General features: G+C 39.0%; 1 protein-coding gene across 5 annotated transcripts in view; it reads left to right on the top strand.

Annotated features, from left to right (window-relative positions):
- ARHGAP28 (Rho GTPase activating protein 28) overlaps positions 1-18,706 on the top strand; it is a 76,398-nt gene extending 57,692 nt beyond the window's left edge. For 4 of the 5 annotated variants that reach the window (XM_048077080.2, XM_066992795.1, XM_066992796.1 and 1 more), the window contains 10 exons: positions 2,500-2,665; positions 2,780-2,871; positions 4,210-4,287; positions 7,511-7,673; positions 9,098-9,180; positions 11,340-11,537; positions 12,245-12,388; positions 15,051-15,205; positions 15,842-15,906; positions 17,736-18,706. In XM_048077080.2, coding sequence (XP_047933037.1) covers positions 2,500-2,665; positions 2,780-2,871; positions 4,210-4,287; positions 7,511-7,673; positions 9,098-9,180; positions 11,340-11,537; positions 12,245-12,388; positions 15,051-15,205; positions 15,842-15,906; positions 17,736-17,827 — 1,236 coding nt within the window. In that variant the 3' untranslated portion in view covers positions 17,828-18,706. The remainder of the gene's footprint in view (positions 1-2,499; positions 2,666-2,779; positions 2,872-4,209; positions 4,288-7,510; positions 7,674-9,097; positions 9,181-11,339; positions 11,538-12,244; positions 12,389-15,050; positions 15,206-15,841; positions 15,907-17,735) is intronic. The other variant, XM_066992797.1, reaches the window with a different exon arrangement.

The raw sequence follows: 18,706 nt of genomic DNA, 5'->3' as shown, positions 1-18,706 counted from the left end.
TGTAGATCCTGTTGTATTATTAAGTCTCAGCATAAGAGTTACAATAGACTTGCTGAGTTTTGGGGAGTAAAGATTCTGGACTAAAATGCCCCAACCATCATGCAAATACATTATTCCATTCCCTGCACTCCCCAGTTTTGATTTACCCGTATTGAAAAACTGTGTGCAATGCAGTTCAGGAAGACCCAGCCTACATGATCTATATGTCCTTTGTCTTCTCCTACTTTTGAAATCTGGTGTAAATTTTTTTTTCCCTGCCTTTTTCTTGGTATGTTTGGCTGGGTTGGGTTAAATATATTGAGTCCAAATTTGTTTAAAATGGAAGGACTGGGAAGAAATCTCCAGAAGCAAAACACTCTTAAAAAATGTGTTTCTACACAATTCCCTGAAGAGAAGAGATTGTTTGCAATGGTGTTTATTTGTACCTCTGACTAACAATTACTGTTCTGAGTTATAACTAAATTAAAAAAATATATATAACACCAAAGTTCCACAGTGCTTTGGAAAGCATGCTTTATACCATACTTTGTTATTATTTCTAGCAATCGTGTCAAAAACGGATGGGTATTTGTTCTTTCTGACATTTGTACAAATGCTTATGGTGTGATGCAATACTCCTGGCTCTGGTCCATGACACTGCAGCTTCTAAAATATGTAGACATCTTCACATGCCCAATATTACTAAATATTTAGTTCAAGCCTACTTGAATAAATGATTTCTTAGCTGCTGGGAGTCATTTCTATGCCTAAATGCTTCTTGAGCAATAAAAAGTACCAGTAAAGTGTCAGGTTGGCATCAGGACTAGCTGGTTTTACTGCTGGACTTTCTTCAGATCTTTACTCTGAATTCCCCTTTAAGACCTCATAAATGAGTAGTATTATGCAAAGCAGACATGTATTCATCCTTCCCACCACCAATGGATATACAACTATATCTGTGATGATATGAGTCCGTTACTTTAACAACAATCAAAAGCATTCTGGGGGAGGAAGAAGCAAAGCGAAGTGTAATATACTGCTAAAACTGGGCAAAGTTTTGTTAGCATGTAACTCATTCTTCCAGACCAGAGTACAGGCAGAGCACTGAGGTTAACATCTCTGCTCCAGTGACACCGCACTTAGTGGATGAGGGAAAGGCTGTGGATGTGGTCTATCTTGACTTCAGTAAGGCTTTTGACACCATTTCCCATAGCATTCTCCTCAAGAAAATGGCTGCTCATGGCTTGGACTGGCGTACATTTCGCTGGGTTAGAAACTGGCTGGGTAGCCAGGCCCAAAGAGTCGTGGTGAATGGAGTAAAATCCAGTTGGAGGCCTGTCACTAGTGGCGTCCCCCAGGGCTCAGTGCTGGGGCCAGTTCTCTTTAATATCTCTATCGATGATCTGGATGAGGGGATCGAGTGCACACTCAGTAAGTTTGCAGATGACACCAAGCTAAGTGCGTGTGTCGATCTGCTCGAGGGCAGGAAGGCTCTGCAGGAGGATCTGGATAAGCTGGACCGATGGGCTGAGGCCAACTGTATGAAGTTCAACAAGGCCAAGTGCCGGGTCCTGCACCTGGGGCGCAACAACCCCAAGCAGAGCTACAGGATGGGAGATGAGTGGCTGGAAAGCTGCCTGGCCGAGAAGGACCTGGGAGTATTGGTTGATAGTCGGCTGAATACGAGCCAGCAGTGTGCTCAGGTGGCCAAGAAGGCCAACAGCATCCTGGCTTGTATAAGAAGCAGTGTGGCCAGCAGGGCTAGGGAAGTGATTGTGCCCCTGTACTCGGCTCTGGTGAGGCCGCACCTTGAGTACTGTGTTCAGTTTTGGGCCCCTCGCTACAAGAAGGACATGGAGGTGCTCGAGAGAGTCCAGAGAAGGGCAACGAAGCTGGTGAGGGGTTTGGAGAACAAGTCTTACAAGGAGCAGCTGAGGGAGCTGGGATTGTTCAGTCTGGAAAAGAGGAGGCTCAGGGGCAACCTTATCTCACTCTACAGGTACCTTAAAGGAGGCTGGGGGTTGGTCTATTCTCCCACGTGCCTGGTGACAGGACGAGGGGGAATGGGCTAAAGTTGCGCCAGGGGAGGTTTAGGTTGGATATTAGGAAGAATTTCTTTACCGAAAGGGTTGTTAGGCATTGGAATGGGCTGCCCAGGGAAGTGGTTGAGTCACCATCCCTGGAGTTCTTTAAAAGACGTTGAGATTTAGAGCTTAGTGATATGGTTTAGTGGAGGACTTGTTAGTGTTAGGTCAGAGGTTGGACTCGGTGATCTTGGAGGTCTCTTCCAACCTAGATGATTCTGTGATTCTGTGATTCTGTCGTAAGCAAGAAGCTAAGCTATATTTCAGGTGGATGGAAGTAATATCAACATACCAGGTTAATATATAGAGTTGCAGTTCAGCTCTTTGGTGTTACCCATCTACCCTGACTTCCTTTCAAATATGAGCATCTCTTTAAAAACAAAAATTCACATGCTAATTCTAGTGCAAATAAAGATGCAACCCATCTCTACTGTAGAAATTCATTGTTCGGAAAAGCCGGTTTGGACTGACAGAGGTTGGAGACCTCTCTCCTGAAGACATGAAGAAGATCCGCTACCTCTCCCTGATTGAGCTAACAGCCTTCTACGATGCCCTGGGAGTGGAGCTGAAGAGGAACCGCACAGAGAGGGTGCGGGGACGAGGTACTGTACCATGGCATCTGCATGGCAGCCACCTGGGCACTGCTCAGCATTGCTAAAAAGTCATGTGCAAGGCTGTGTTTGCTCTCTTTCATATTTGTTGTTGTTATTTTTAAGAAAATGGTCTTTTTGGAGTCCCTCTCACAGTGCTGCTGGAGAATGATCAAAAGAAGGTTCCTGGAGTAAAAGTTCCCCTCATCTTCCAAAAAGTGAGTATAACGTGACCGTCTAAGCCACTAAGATTGGCATTTCCGTCATTTGCACTGACACCCAGAACACACATCAGATAAGAAAAGATACAAGCTTTGCAGTTTTCAAGGTGTCTTCTACAGGTCTCTGTATGTATGTTGTGTTTTGAACACCTCATGACACACAGACAATTGTTTCTCTTGCATTTTTTCTATGGTGGGGACCTCTTTCCATTTTTGTAGTTGTGTGGCACCATACAGTAAACCTTGAAAAACAAATGTCAGGCTTTCTGTTTCCCTTTCTCCTTAAATTAGAGAGGCAGGCAAAATTGTATGTGTTTGTGCAGAAGTAGCGCAAATGAATTCTGTCAGAAGTTTTAATTCCATGTGGATTCAAACTGCAGGTATTACTTAGCTATTATTTCCAGAGTGGATGTGATATCTTCTCTTTGAGGTTTTTATGACAAGATAAACATCATTTATATAAGTCTTTTGACTATACATTGACATCCAGCAGATGTCTTGGAGATAGGTACACAGACACAAGCACACATACATTTACACAGATTTACAAGAACTTGACATTACAAAAAATTTCAATGTAAATACTTAGAAAAGGGGAAGTGGCAAGGAATGTCAGGGGAAAGACTGACAGATCTTGAATATTTGTATGACTTTGCAAGCAGCTTCATGGGTCCTTTGTCAAGTTACTGTTGGAAATTAGAAGGATCCAACAGCTAGGACAGAAAGTAGAGCGGGTAGTGAAACTTCAAAGCTATATGAATAAATACTAAGAAAGGATTTTTTGTTCTTGTTCAATCTAATTTCTGTTAAATCAATTTATTTTTTTTTTAATAAAAACTTAGAGTGCAAAGCCTATTGCTCTATTCACAGAAATTTCAAAATAAAATATCTTGTGATCATTTTCTAATCTGAGTTCTCAGGTCCCAGAAACATGTTATCTATAATCCATTCCATTGTGCTCCTCAGGGAGAGACTTAAACATTTCTCTGAGGTTAATTTTCCTTCAAAACACCATTGTGTTTAACCCAGTGTATCTGCCCTTTTATTAATACATTTATGTGTTACTTGTTCTATAGCAGTGCCAAGTCCCAAATCAAGGACAGAGGGGCCTACTGTGTTATCGGTTTTCCATACTCTCCATATGCCGGATTTCAGGGTCAGGGATATAGAGATCAAATTAGGAAGGCTTACTTACATGATCTGGCTTGTTTTCATTAGCAAATTATTTATAAATGTATCTTTTTCAAGTTAGTTTCAAGGAGACCTAGGTTGAAAAAAAAAAAAAAGTATTTTAAAATACTTCTGAGTATTTTCCTGGGTTTTGCTTATTTTCAGCTGCTGCTCAAGCTTGAGGAAACTGGTTTAGAAACTGAAGGAATTCTTCGAGTGCCCGGATCTGCCTCCAGGGTTAAGGTAGATGTTTGTGCTAGTTTTCTGTCTCCTGGACCACAGCTTCTATGTCAAATAACACAGTACACACAAATACTAACTGTACATAAATACTGATATGTGTAGATCAGCATTCCCAGTCCTACCAGTGAAAGGTCAGATTAGTTCCTGGGAACCAATAAATCACAGAGCATGTGGTCTATTGCTTTGCATTTGTTAATGTTCTATATAAAGCATGGACTTGGTGTTGAATTGAACTAAACATTGAGCGATACTTCCAGTTTATCTCTGTCATCCAAAATTGCTGTGATCTTATCTCCTTTTTAATTTATTTCAGAAATCCAGAGTTGTCAAGCTGAGCTAACTTAAGATCTTATTCTATGTCATTTTAACCTTTGTGTCATTTTATTTCTCATTTGTCTTCTGTGATCTTACGATTTCATCTCCAAGTGAGAGAATTTTGACCTGTCTTCACTGTTTGGCAGCCTAGAATGCTGTATTTTCACAGGCTATTTGCAGGCCATGAACACAGGCTAGCTGGTAGCCAATAACCTTGGCTCTGCCACTACAGTGCAGTAACACTTGGAAATGTTCCTCCAGACCAACTTGATTCTAGAAGCTGAAGGCCTGTGCCAGAGGCAAGATAGGAAATGAAGGTGTTTTGTTTTTGTTTTTGTTTTCTGGGCTTTGAAGCATCTATCTCTTTTCCATATTTTTTTTTAATCCAAATCTAGCAACTCCTTATTGTGATAACCTCCCATTCACACTTTCTCACCCTCAAGATAGCTATTCTTGCTTTCTGAAGCAGGAAGGCTCAGCCTGGTGGCACATGCGCAAAAACTAATGTTGGGGATTACTAAACACTGATGGGCTGGGTATCATCAAAAGTGACTGTACAAGAAAAAGCAGCATCATGTGAAATGCACCAAAGATAGGCAGTGGCATCCTAACTCCTTTTGTCTTTCTGGATTGATAAAAGTATTCAGTACCTTGCAAAGTGCCACATCTTGAAGAAGAGAACTCCTAATTTGTCCTGTACTTGTCAGCTTCCTCATTTTTTCATATAAATACTTAGAGTATTATTTCACACAATCTCAAATTTCTCAGATGTCTTTGGGGAGATTACACAGCAGGGCTGTGCTCTACCTAATTAAATGACTTTCTTGTTCTTTGCATGTACTGTGCTGTGTCTTGTTCACTCCTTATTCACAGCCTTTACCCAGGGAGATGCTATGAGATATGAGTTCATCTGTAACTTTCCTGTACTGGGTGGTAAGTCAAACTGCCCACATAAATGTTTTAAATTATTTGAGTTTTGGCTTCATTTAAGTCTGTCCAACAATCCAACCAGCAAGAGAGAGGGTTTTTTTTTTCAAAGTAGATCCAGATTTCATCCTTCAAAGCCTTCATACATTATTATGACATTAGGATTTGAGGGCATTCCAATTTTATTTCATTCTTGTTTGGAGAAGAAAAGGCATATGGAAGCAATTAAAGGTTACTCTTCTATAAAACAAAGAATAGGAGAAATAAATACAACTTTTCCTCTCTAATCTAGTCTCTAATCTAGTTTGTAACGAAAGCTCCAGTGAACCAAAACTGCACAATAATCTACCGTGGGATCAGCCATGGTAAAAAAGTGGCCAAAAAGTTTTTGAAAGCACTTAGATGCATGTGTCTGTGTGTGTGTGTATGTTTCTATGTATAAATATCTATCTCTATCTATTCTTACCTGTACATATATGTACACATATGTACACATATATGTACATGTTTCAAAAGTTTTTCTTTGTATTTCTACTGCTTTCTCAGCAGAAACATGGAAAGTAGTTCTTCTCTCCTCTTGTGATTTTGATAAGGTGAGGAGTTCTGTTCCACATTTCCCAGTCAGTTACCAAGAGAAAATTTAATCCAGGTGTTTGTATGGTTTATGGGCAAAGGATGTGAACAGAGGAAGCTGAGATAGCCCAGATTACAAGAAGTAAAATGTGCTGGTAAAAATGAGATTGTAACATTATATACCAAATCCTGAATGAGTCTCTATTTCCTTTTGTGCCAGCCATTTCACTTCATTATGTGTGACCATATTTGATATGTAATTTCCTTCCATTCAAGTGAGGCATGGTAAACAGAATTCATTTTTGAAAGCTTTTCTGTCCAAATGGACTGGTTTTTGTTGTTGTTGTTTGTTGTGTTTTGTTTTATTTTGTTTTGTTGGCTTTTTTTTTTCATAGTAGTAATGTATATTTGACAAAAGCATGATCTGAAACTTGAATATCAGCTACAGATGTATTTTGTCAAAAACAGTCTCACAAAAAAAAACATTAACAGGCTTCTTATGGATAAGGCAGCATATGGCCAGTAATAATTGTGAAAGCTGTATTATTTATGGATATCCTTACATTACAAGGACTTCCTTCAATCTTATTTAGCCAAAAACTTTCTGACAGAGCTTACATTTTCCAAACAGTGATCTGGGTTTGAAGCCAAATTCTGCTCCTAATAGGAACTTTACTGAATATTTCCCATTCTTACACATATGAAACATTGATTTGTTACCCTCCAGAGCTAAATATACCTTGGTTATAGAGCAAGATGCTAACACGGAGAACAACAGGATTAGATATGCACCCAAAACAGTATAATCAATTCTATCTGAACTCTCTCTTGGGCTTTTGAGGTGTTTGTTTTTGTTTTGTTTTGGTTTGTTTGTTTGTTTGTTTGTTTTAACATGCATCAAGTGTAGTTTTTCTGATAATTTGATGATGATTTGCTACCTTCATTTTTTTACAAAGTGATCAAATTTAATTATCACTAACCTAAAAGAAAATATCCTTCTAAAGACAGGAAGTCATGAAGTTCAAACCATTTGCTCAGGGCCCCTGGACTAGGATGCCAACAGATTGTCTAGCAATTTCACTGGCAGTGAGGAAGAACATGCAACTCCTTTGTGATTTAAGGGTCAAAACCTCTGGATGAGTATTTTAATATGTCAAATATGTCACTGTCAGAGATCTAGCTATAGCAAACAAAATTTAGCCTGCATTGCAAAATATCCCCAGGAATCTGTCTTGTTAACCTGCTCTGAACTCCACACAGCTGTACCAGGACCACTACTGGTTTAGGGCTACTTTAATTCAACTGTGGTATAAACATGCCTGTTGTTTGTAAAAAGATTTCTGAAGTGATCTCAGATTGCCAGGTTAGAAGCAATGACTGAAGGTCAGATGTTCCTCTTATCTTTCAGAATCTTCATCAAGAACTGGAGGCAAAATTTTATGAAGACACTTTTGACTGGGACCAAGTACGAAACAATGATGCAGCAGGACTGCTGAAAATGTTTATAAGAGAACTCCCAAGCCCGCTCTTCACAGTGGAATATCTGCCTGCTTTCATCACTTTAGTGGAAAGTAGGTAGAAAAGGAGTTTTTATAAACTGATGTTGATAAATTGCAGCAGTGCAGAAGTAGAAAGAAAAAAAGATCTACTGAGTGGCCTAAGCATTTAATTTTTCTGCAACCGTTCCTTTTTAGACGGGGAAAAAAAATAAAAAAATCTGTGTATTTAGCCTATAGTATAGATTCATTGTGTGAGTGACACAACTGTTTAGTGTGAGATTTTAACCCTTTGAACAAACAATGGTTGAGCAATATCTTTCATATGTAGGCTAATTCACACAAATCACAGATTTCATAAATGAAAATTTCTGCAAGGTAAGTTCAAGTCACTTCCTTTTAGTTAATATTCTGTTAGATCTATTATTTTTCTTAAAGTTTATGTTGAGGTCAGAATATTCATACAAGATGCATGCGATCACAGATGGCTTCAGGCCATCTGTTTTTGTTTACAGTGTACACACGCCGTCTTATTTGGAGTACATTTCGTTCATTTCCATTCCAGGAAGAGTGCAGTAGTACCCTGCAATACCTATTGACTTTATTGTAAATTCACTTGAGCTAGGACAGAGTGAGACTATCAGGATGGTGAATTTATTAGGCAGACTGGTACAGAAAAATTAGAACCTTTATATAAGGCTGTGGCCAAATTTTCTGTCTCCATGAGGTAGCTTAAAGGGCATGGAGAGGTGACCCCTTGCTGCATCCTTCACATAATTAAGTATGCTCCTTATGAGACCCAGACTGAATGCAGTGATGATCACTTTCCAGTGTGGTGAAGACTGAACAGGAGGTATCTGTGCAAAATAAAGTGACTATTCTTCTTACTAATAGACACGTTATCCACATCACACTTTTGATTTTCCCCCAACCTCACTCACCCTCCCAGAATGGAAGTGGATGAGAGTTAGTGTATTCCATTCCCATCTTCTCCATCGCAACTCATTATTGCATTTTGTAACTGACATTTAGCTAGAGTGCTAGATTTGGAACAAATATTTTTTTTAAGTTACGAACAATCAGTCTCCACTCTAATAACATAAGCATTCAGCAAAATACTCAACAATATTAGTATGAAAATTTTCTGAAAACAATTTCAGTTTGAAAGGGTGGAAACTACTTGATCCCTGTACAACACATTCTGACCCAGATATCAGAGGGAATCTGATTAGCACTGAAAAATATTGGGTCCTTGTTATTTAGACAGAATTTTATATAGCCTTGTCTCTGTCTGTGACAAAGATCCCAGATGTTAAGGAAAAACCCACTCATTAAACCAAATTTATATTTGGGAAAAAAGTTGTTGTTAGTCAATAGCTAAACATGTTAATCTGAACTGGCTAGTCATTGCTGTGTTTCTAGAACTGCTGACCAACCAGGTTTTTAGATCAAACCAATTGTAACTGGGATTTGAAAAATATAATTGTTCATGTTCTTAGAAATCTCCAAGATCAAGTTACAGCTCCAAGCTTTGCATCTGTTGATCATGCTGCTGCCTGAAGCCAACAGGGACACAGCCAAGGTAAGTTCTTTATTTGGTATCACCTGCCATCTGTGGTGCCTTTGACTTCTAAATGAGAGCCAGTTTTGTGGTTTTTTTTCTCTTAACAGTCAATGATCAGAAGTTGCACCATGAAAGTATTCATCTGTGTTTCTTATAATTTCCTTGAAAAGGTGATCAAATTCCCTAGCTGTCATTTCTTTTACAAGCAATTAGAAATAGTTACTGAAGGTATCCAACTCCAAATGTTAGTAAATGGCTCCCAGAGATCATTTATCTTGAAGCATCCTTTTAAAAGAGGCATGTTCCTTGGATAGTTTGGGAAAATAAGGTTCAGTTCCTGAGGGTTCTGTATAACTGGAATTCTCTAGGTTGAAATTAAAAGAGAAGCTGTCCCCAAGGAGCTCGCCTAGAGCACCCCGAGGGCTGAAGGGCTTCCAGTTCACTGGACCAGACTGAAGGAGGTAATCCAAAGTAAAAACTCCTGAAATATGTATCTACAGCACGAATGTCAGGGTCTCAGCCTCAGCTGTTTTGCTTCACAATCCAATGCCCACATCCCTGTACCATTCCATGATACAAACACTGTGCCTACAAGCATTTGGGGTGGTGGGGAGCTCCCAGATCTGGTTAGAGCTGTGCTCTGACCCTAAGAGACACAGTCTGGGTCTTTGGACTTGTTTCCACTTAAAGAAAACCTGGGTGAATGAGTTACCAGGGAGCCACAGATGTTTTATCAGGTCCCCTTCTCATGAAGACCCTGCAGGTTCCCAACCCAAGAAGAACTCCTGTTGGTTAGTTTAGATATAGTTTTATGAACACTTCCAGTACCTAAAGGGTGCCTAGAGGAAAGCTGGAGAGAGACTCTTTGTCAGGAAGTGTAGTGATAGGACAAGGGTTAATGTCTTTAAACTAAAAAAGGGTAGATTTAGATTAGATATTAGGAAAAAAATCTTTACTTTGATGATGGTGAGGCACTGCAGCAGGTTGCCTAGAGAAGTTGTGGATGCCCTGTCCCTGGAAGTGTTTAAAGCCAGGTTAGCTGGAGCTTTGAGCAACATGGTCTGGTGGGAGATGTCCCTTGATGACCAAGGCAGGGGAGTTGGAAGTGCCCTTCCACCCCAAACAATTCTATGATTCTATGATTCTATGAAACCAGGTACTTTATTTACTTGTATTTATTCATGGGTGTAGGACGTGAATAACAACCATCTTCCAAGTGTTTGAAGGTCTTGCCAGTCATCTGTGAACAATGGGAGTTATTTCTTGTAAAAAAGTCCGTACAGATATGGAGCCCTATATGTAAAACATGCTAGAAGAGTGGCTTTAATTATTGGTAGGCTTTTATACTAAAATAGAAATGATGACAAAACTGAGTGTGTCTCTACTTGCAATCTATAATGAGATTTTAGAAATTTCTCCAACACATTTTCTGTTTTTTAATCCCTTGGTTTGTAAAAATGTTTCAATAGCAATGTCAGGATACAAAGATATTGGTTTTAATGGTGTTGTCTTGCAAAAGGACTCACTGGGAGACCCCAACTCTAGCCACAGCTACAATCCATCCTATTCAGTCACACAAGTAAAATTCTGAATAAACTGCCCAAAAGGGAAACTAGTTTCCTTTGAGTCTGCCATGCATGTGCAGAAGTGACGTCAGAGAATAACCACTGAGTGCTTCTTGCTTTCATTATCCCAGAACAAAAGTCTGGGGGTTGCTGGCAGAAGTGCCTCAGATTATATCACATATAGGACTGGTGCACATTTGAAGAGACACTGATCACCCTGATGATGGTAACATAAAATCGTGACCAGATAGATCAAAACGGACACTTTGAAACCTATGAAGAAATTAATTATTCCATTGCAACACCCTTTTAGCTTTTGTGTACTACAGGGTTCAGAGCCTTACTACTGATACTGTATTTGACTTCTATGGATTTGGGATTATGCTCTAAGTGGTACATAATTTATAAAAATGTATTTTGCTGAATTATTTCTCTGTGGTTGATGTTGTAACTGTGACAGCAAGAAATCCAAATTAGAATACAAAACCCCCTAAATTTCACCTCCAAGTGCAAACATGGCAGCTTTCTAGCCATATAGGTTGTGCATCTGAAAATACTTCATTTGGGTAAAATATTTTGTGAGTCTGAGCATAATAAGTGTTGTTTTTCCAGGCCTTTCTTCAGTTCCTGAAGAAGGTGGTTGCTAATGAAGGAAAGAATAAAATGAATTTGTGGAATGTTTCTATGATAGTTGCACCAAACCTCTTCATCTACAAAGGGAAACGTGCAAACCAACAAGAAATGCAAGCAGCTGCCACCACAGCGCATATTGTGCGGCTTTTAATTCGGTACCAGGACATCCTGTGGACAGTGAGTAATGCTGGTTCCCTCTTTATGGTTCCAGTACAGGGAAGGATTTTGCTATATACAGCAGAACTGTAGAAAACAGACTAAACTGAGCTTCTTTCTGAGAAAGATTTAACTATTCTTTAGTAACTGGCTGGAGTCTTACATATCTAGAATGAGATAAAGTGGTAGGTACCTCTGGAAGGATATTTACCTTGCCTATCTAAGACATTCCCTTTTGCATGAATTGCCCTGTAGAGGTACCTATCCCACACCAATTATTTTATAGGAGAATGTATAGGAGAATGATTTAATCTAGATGCCTAGGTGAGACATCTACACTTGAATCAAATGAAATGACTGTTTAAAGTCTAGTCTATCAAAATACGGGCCAAAAGTGTATACTACTTGCTAGACTTCTGAAAGTTGGTGTGAAGATGATGACGGTCTTAACTCTTTTCCTCATGAAAAAGGGAAGTTATGATGTAGATTGCAAAGACAGCTTCGTAATAAAGTTCCTACCATGGCAAACATCACTAAAAAGATTGATATGGAATGAAAGATGAACCACCAAAGGTGGGTTGTTAGGGGGAGCTGCTAAACCCATGTATCTTGCAGTAATAAATAGAGCTTCTGATACATGAAATTTGGTAACTTTTTGAAGACCAAACACCAGTTTTAGGAGGGGGAAAATCAACTGTTTATTCTCAGCTCTGTTTTCCTCCCTTTAGGTTCCATCCTTCCTGATTTCCCAAGTGAGAAAAATGAATGAGGCAGCAATAAACAACAGCAAGAGGCAGCTGATGTTTGACAAAGGAGTGAGAAAACTTCTGAGGAGAAAGACCATGGAGCGGGAGAGACCTGAAAGACCAGAGGTGTGATAAAAATGTAACATATCCAAATGTCAGCTTTAACTAACATCCCTCCTCTGTTATCTCATAAAAGCTTCTGGGGTGTGGGGAGGAAATTCCTATAGAGGTGTTATAAAGCTACTGCTTCTTTAAATATGTCTTCAAATTTTATTTCTATTCTAAGTGCTGCCATCTGGGGTGAGTTAGACCAACATCAGACTTTCATTTTGCCTTTCTCCTTAACTCTGCCGAATCTACATAATCCACCCCTTTGCCCTTTCTAAGTGGCTGACTTAAGTTTGCTTATTGCATCTCTTTTGCCATATATGCTCTCTTCACCATAGTAGTGATTGTCAACATTATTATTTGCCTATGCAGTTCCTCATACATAGGGAACTTGCTCTCAAGAAATTATGGTCAATGTAGTAGATAAATTCTTTAACTATATGTAAATCAAGTGTATTTTAATAGAGAAAACCAGTATGAGTGAAAGTGTTAGAACAGTGGGTTTTATACAAACCTTTAAAATAGAACGTCCCTTAACTTTCCAGTCAGACAACAGCTTGTATATTTTGCCATACAAATAAGCTGATTCCAATCCATAACATTCTGTGATTTTGTGATTTGGGAGCTATCTTGAAAGATGTGCTTCCCATCCCAATATTTTGATAAGACAAAACACTGGGGATTGACTGAGAAAAGGTGATGCACGCAGAATGATTTCTGAAATTTCCAAGTTATAAACTGTTACACACGTGATGTTTTTGTACATGTTTTATAAGAAAATGATCATATGTAGATGGTCCTTTACAGACCTGTAGATATTCTATAAATGCATGGATCTGTAGTTGGGTAATATGATGGTCCATATTAGTAGTTGCACTTACTCATGCTCTGGCTCAGAACACTCGATATTCTCCTTGCAAGTTTTGATTTTACAGCTTTACACTAACTTCCTAAGCAGAAAGAAAATCCAGTTTGCCCTACATAGACACCAAAACTAGGTCTAAATTTTAAGCATCTGATGAAGTAGTTCTCAGGTCTCTATTCACCAGATAGTCAGAGGAGAGAGGTGGATACCTTGGAGGACTTCCAGAGCTCCAGGTCCAGTTCAGGCTTAGGAAAGTCTGATACAAAGATCTTCCTCTGGTTGTCTTAAAACCACCAGCTTTTCTCCACCAACTGGATGTAGAGTTTAAGAACTTACTTGAGGAACACTACTTCAACAGACACCTCAGATGAACATACTTGTTAAGTGTAACATATAAACCAGGCAACTTGGCAAGTTGTACACATCTGTGCAACATATGCAGTCCCTATAGCAGCTTTCGTGTGGTACCACCATGTAGTAACTACCTTTGGCAACCAAAACAGAGGCCTTTACGTTCTTTCATGGTGATTTAAAAGAATGGAGATAGGTGAATTACAAGAGGAGTAATCAAGGCACTGGTTGAGGCCCCTACAGATATCAGAGGATAGGCTGGAAGGAAAAAAAGAGACGACAAAGTAGGAAGGAGTGGTATTAAGAGATTGTGAGAAATAGAGAATAAACCACCTAACACAGACAACACAGAAATTGCAGAAGGTAGCATTTGGAAAAAAATAGAAATAGAGGATATGTGTGAATGGTGAATACGTGCTAATTCAGCTTTTTGGAGAATTCATTTGCTGGCACTGTCTGAAATGTGCTGTGGGGAGGATATACATTCATGATGCAGATACAGACATAAGTATTTGTTTAAAAAATAGGTCTAGGTTACTCTGTGCCAAAACCGTCCTCACTCTGGAGCGAGCACAATGAGAGCTTCTAAGGAGAGTGCATTACTGTAGCCCCGCACCTTTGGAAAGACAAGTTCATTGATTGTACTAATTGGTTTTGCATCTAGTAAAAAGGAGACTAGCCATGGCAGGTAGCTGAAATATGAAGGGTAAATTGGAAGCAAACTCTGTTTGGATAACTGAGTTGAATTTTGAGAGCACTTAACACAAACCCCAGGTCTCAGATGTCCTAAATTACACAGCAGCAGAAACTGGAGAGACTATTGTGCTCTGCTCAGCATGGTATTAACTGGATTAGCACTGGAATGCAAACCTTGCTAATTGATTTATCTGCCATTAATCATGGAAGAGTGCATAAACTTCATAGATGATTCTTTGAACCCTACACAAGGTCAAATTGCAAATTAACGGAAACCATATGGTACTTCAATATTTTACTGTACGTAAGCTTCGATGTAGCTGAAGCTCTAGAAGGTGGAAACAGACTGGATCTTCATGCACTGAGAGAATTTCATCTTTTAAGGGAAAGGGAAGGCATTCCTATACATTTTTATATATTTTTAAATAAGCTGTTGGTCCACTGAACAATGTTAAAAGAATAACTTTAAAAATCTCAGACAACAACTTGATTCAAACTATTATTGCAAGCAATTAAAATTCAAGGGCTGTACTTTATTCTGCATGCATTTCTGTGATGTTTGCCAAGGAGTTTTTGTCTTTGTGTTGTATCTTACCATACTGTATCTACAAATGTGCAATTATATGATTATAAAATTGTTTTTTGGATAATTAAGTGAATCTATGCCTGTGATTTTTGCAAGCAACCTCAAAAAAGCTGCAGAACTGCTTCTGATCGGAGTTACAGTAACATGTGCCTTAGACTTACTCTACTGAATATTCACTTTAGGGAGCTGTCACTTTTCCCCCATACCTGCAGTCTGACATACCCGAGGGGGTGATAAGAGTTTATGCACCACTGCATTCAAAAGTCTCTATGGCAATTCAACTCAACAGCCAAACAAAAGCCAAAGACATCCTGGCTCGATTCCACTGTGAAAACAGGTGGGTAAAACAGAACATTTTGTTTTTCCTGAACAGTAATGCCAGAACCATTAACAAATAGATAGTCCCCTTTTCAGAGACTCACTGTGTTACAAGAATTCTTTTTATATTCTAAAATTGCTAATTCATGGTTACATCCATCAAAGAAAATTTAACCACTGATTTTATTCTTTATAGTTTACTTAATAATTGGCTTCCACACAGAATCAATCTGCCCTCTGTTATGCCACCACCAGAAACATATAGGCTTTCCGCATAAAGAATACAAAGAGATTGTATTACATCTGCCCATAAAATGTTGATGATTTTATTTCTGTAAAGTAGTAATTGTTAGCAGCTATGGGAAATGGCAAATTGTGTTTGAATGTCTTTCCTGCAGAATCTTCCAATGTTATCACATAATTCTATTCTTTAAATAAATAATAAACAGTATAATAGAAAGCTTAGTTAACTGTGACATAGTAAACTGCCTCTGCAGCAGATATATTCTGCTCTGTTTGGTAGAAGTCCTTGCTTTTGATGAGTAAATTCATCAGAGGAGGGAAAAAATATCAATTTTCTGCTTAATATAGATGACAGTTGATAGGGCAGAAGTTATAACACAAAAAGCAAACTGAACCTTTTTTTCTCTCCTAGCCGTGGATCTTCACAGAACATGAGAGGCCAGATCCAAAGTTTACATGAAGTTGGAGGAAACATAGGTAGGTCTCCTATTTGCAGATTGAACTCTGAATGTCCTTAGCCTCCTAAAACACCTCAGGTCAGTGCTGTTTTCACACAGCTGGGTCTTTCCTGCCTTCCAGTCCATCTGCAGGAAAGGTGTCTGATCCACAGTTGTTAAAATCAACCTAACGATGCCTGCTGACTCCAGCATGACTGGAGGGGCACCCTGCAGGATAGAGTGACCTGACGGCAAGATCTCAGCAGGACTCCTTACGACCGCTGTAGTCCTGCCAAATTCATCTGACCTTTCATTTACCTCTCTCGTACTCACAATTGGGCCATGGTTAAGAGATCCTTGATCTTCCTCTTGTGAACACATTCTACCTCACTCTTACATCTTTTCCTAAAATATATTTCTGTTTCTTCCTCACTGTGTGTAAGTGTTAACCTCCCAAAATATAAACACGGAATGGAGAATTCGGCCCCTGCCTATATGGATGTAATATATTTGTATTAATACATGTGCTTTATTAATATTATGATTTCCTTGCAGTAATGATTTTTTTTTTCTTCTGTGTTTCATGCAGTGACATTTTTGTAATAACAACAGTGGTTTGCCAAACGCACAAAAAAAAGGTCAAAAACCAGATTTTAATTTGATATTGCAAATCCTGACTCTCTCTCCATACATCCTGAAATTCTGCATGATCTGAGTCTTTTATCAGTTGTCTGATGAGACCCATTACTTCTAGGTTCAGCTCTAAACAGTTTCCGTAGAATTATTACAGAACACCACAGACTTATTTCAACAGCAGTCAAGAACCAAAGTCTTTATTATTGCTATGCTCATACAAAGCTTAATTTGACTACTGGTTTGTTTTGGCTGGTTAAACAGGATGACCAAGAGATCCTAACAGAGATGCTAAAGACCTTTTGAAACAATCCTAAGTATTCCAACATGTTCTTGCAAAAAAATCCAGACATTTAATTTATATGTTTTTGTTTTGTTTTGTTTTTAATATAGTCCTAGATGTTCCAGGGAAACTTATTCAATCAATTCATTTATATTGCTTTCACTTGAGTAAAATCATTAGGACCCTAGCGACATAAGTAACTGGACAAAAATTTTACTATCATCATTTGTGTCACAGCAACGTAACCTCACCAGTTAAATGGCTTCATAACCCAGCATAAATCCAATGTAATCGAACAAATCAACTTAACTCAAGCATTTATTGCCTTATTATTCAATTAACGAGCACCAAATGCCTCTTTTGGTGTGAAAGGCAAATTGTGGCAAAGGCAGCAGGGACTCCCCAGCCAGCCAATTCCCATTCACCACCTCATGCAACCTTCAAACTGCCAGACTTAAAAGAGCTTTTTTTTTTTTTTTTAAAAAAAAAAAAAAAAAAAAAAAACTGAAAAACAGCAACTGCCAGAAACCTTGCTATAGTCTGTATTTGTCTTTGTGAGTTCCTACATGGGTGGGAACACATGGTTTACAGAGTTGCTTTTTCAGCATTTAAAAATAGCACAGAAACTAGAGAGTTAGAGAGGTGTAATTCCAGTCTAGCACATCCAATGAAAAAAAAATATATATATATAGTGGCACTTGCTGTAATAGTGTTGTTAATAGTTATAGAGAAACCATAATATTTGTTTAACATTTGACTAAATGCCTCATCCATAACTCAGTGTAATGCAAGGCATCCCGCCTGGAAGTGGAAGTGAATTATGAATCCCACCAAGTAAATCACTGGCACATTTATCAAGGCCCCTATCTGTAGCCAGAATACATTAGCTTGACACACAAAACTCACTATGTGAACATCAGAGATGCATTCACAGCTGTCAACTTTTGTTTCAGGTCAGCACTGTTTGGATCCAGACGCATACATGTTAGATGTTTACCGTGCAAATCCTCAGGCGGAATGGGTGATAAAACCAAAAGCAAGCTGAAGCCCAAAGCTGCAGCATACTGGACAAAGGCCAAATGGACAACTGTGATGCCTGTCATTTTCAGAAGCTCTTGCCTCTTGCCAGAGATGAAAACAAAATGGTAGCTATCTACAGGGTATTATTCCTTCCTACCATACTGTCCAACTGATGTTGATCATATACTACTCTCAGTATAAGAATTGTCACTCCAGTTTCTGGCCAATTTGACGTTAACACATCAGTTAAGCTTTCATATGGATTGTGCTTGTGCCAGTTGGCCCAGGAGTTGAGGTGGACAGACCAAGGTACGGAAGCACTGAAAACAACCTGTCGCATATGGAGTTGTTCGTTTCCTGACTTGGCAATAGAACAAGGATCTTTGGAAAGGAAAGTATCCAGTGGCATCTGAGGATGCATGAAACACTACCAGCCACAGCATAACACAGAAGCATCACATTCAAGAAGAAGAAGGACTCTGTCAAGCATGGAACAGAGGAGCTTGACCAGCAGCAGTGCCAAGACATAGCTGCGTGATAAAATCAAACCTTTCTGCTGAAAGTAAACCTGTGCAGTGTGCATTACTGCAATATTTACATCTCTCAATCACTCCTCATGAGTACATGGTGCTGGGGAAGGAGGGGAAGGAGGCAAGGGGGAGAACTACTGTGTAGACAGCTATACTGCTTTACGTATGTACCACTGTATATATTACTATCAGTCTTCTGAAATCGTCTGTCTAGATCTCATTACTGCGTGCATTTGTAGTGCCACAAAACATTTTCTCCGTCCTTCTTCTGTCAGACACACAAGCTTCAGGAGATGAATACTAAGTGAGAAGGGGCACATCCCCTGGCTCCATCGTTTACTTGATACACTCAGATTAAAGTCTGTGTAATGCCA

Source organism: Anser cygnoides, chromosome 2, assembly GCF_040182565.1.
Source record: "Anser cygnoides isolate HZ-2024a breed goose chromosome 2, Taihu_goose_T2T_genome, whole genome shotgun sequence".
Taxonomy (NCBI): Eukaryota; Metazoa; Chordata; class Aves; order Anseriformes; family Anatidae; genus Anser; species Anser cygnoides.
This window is presented reverse-complemented; position numbering and strand designations above follow the sequence as displayed.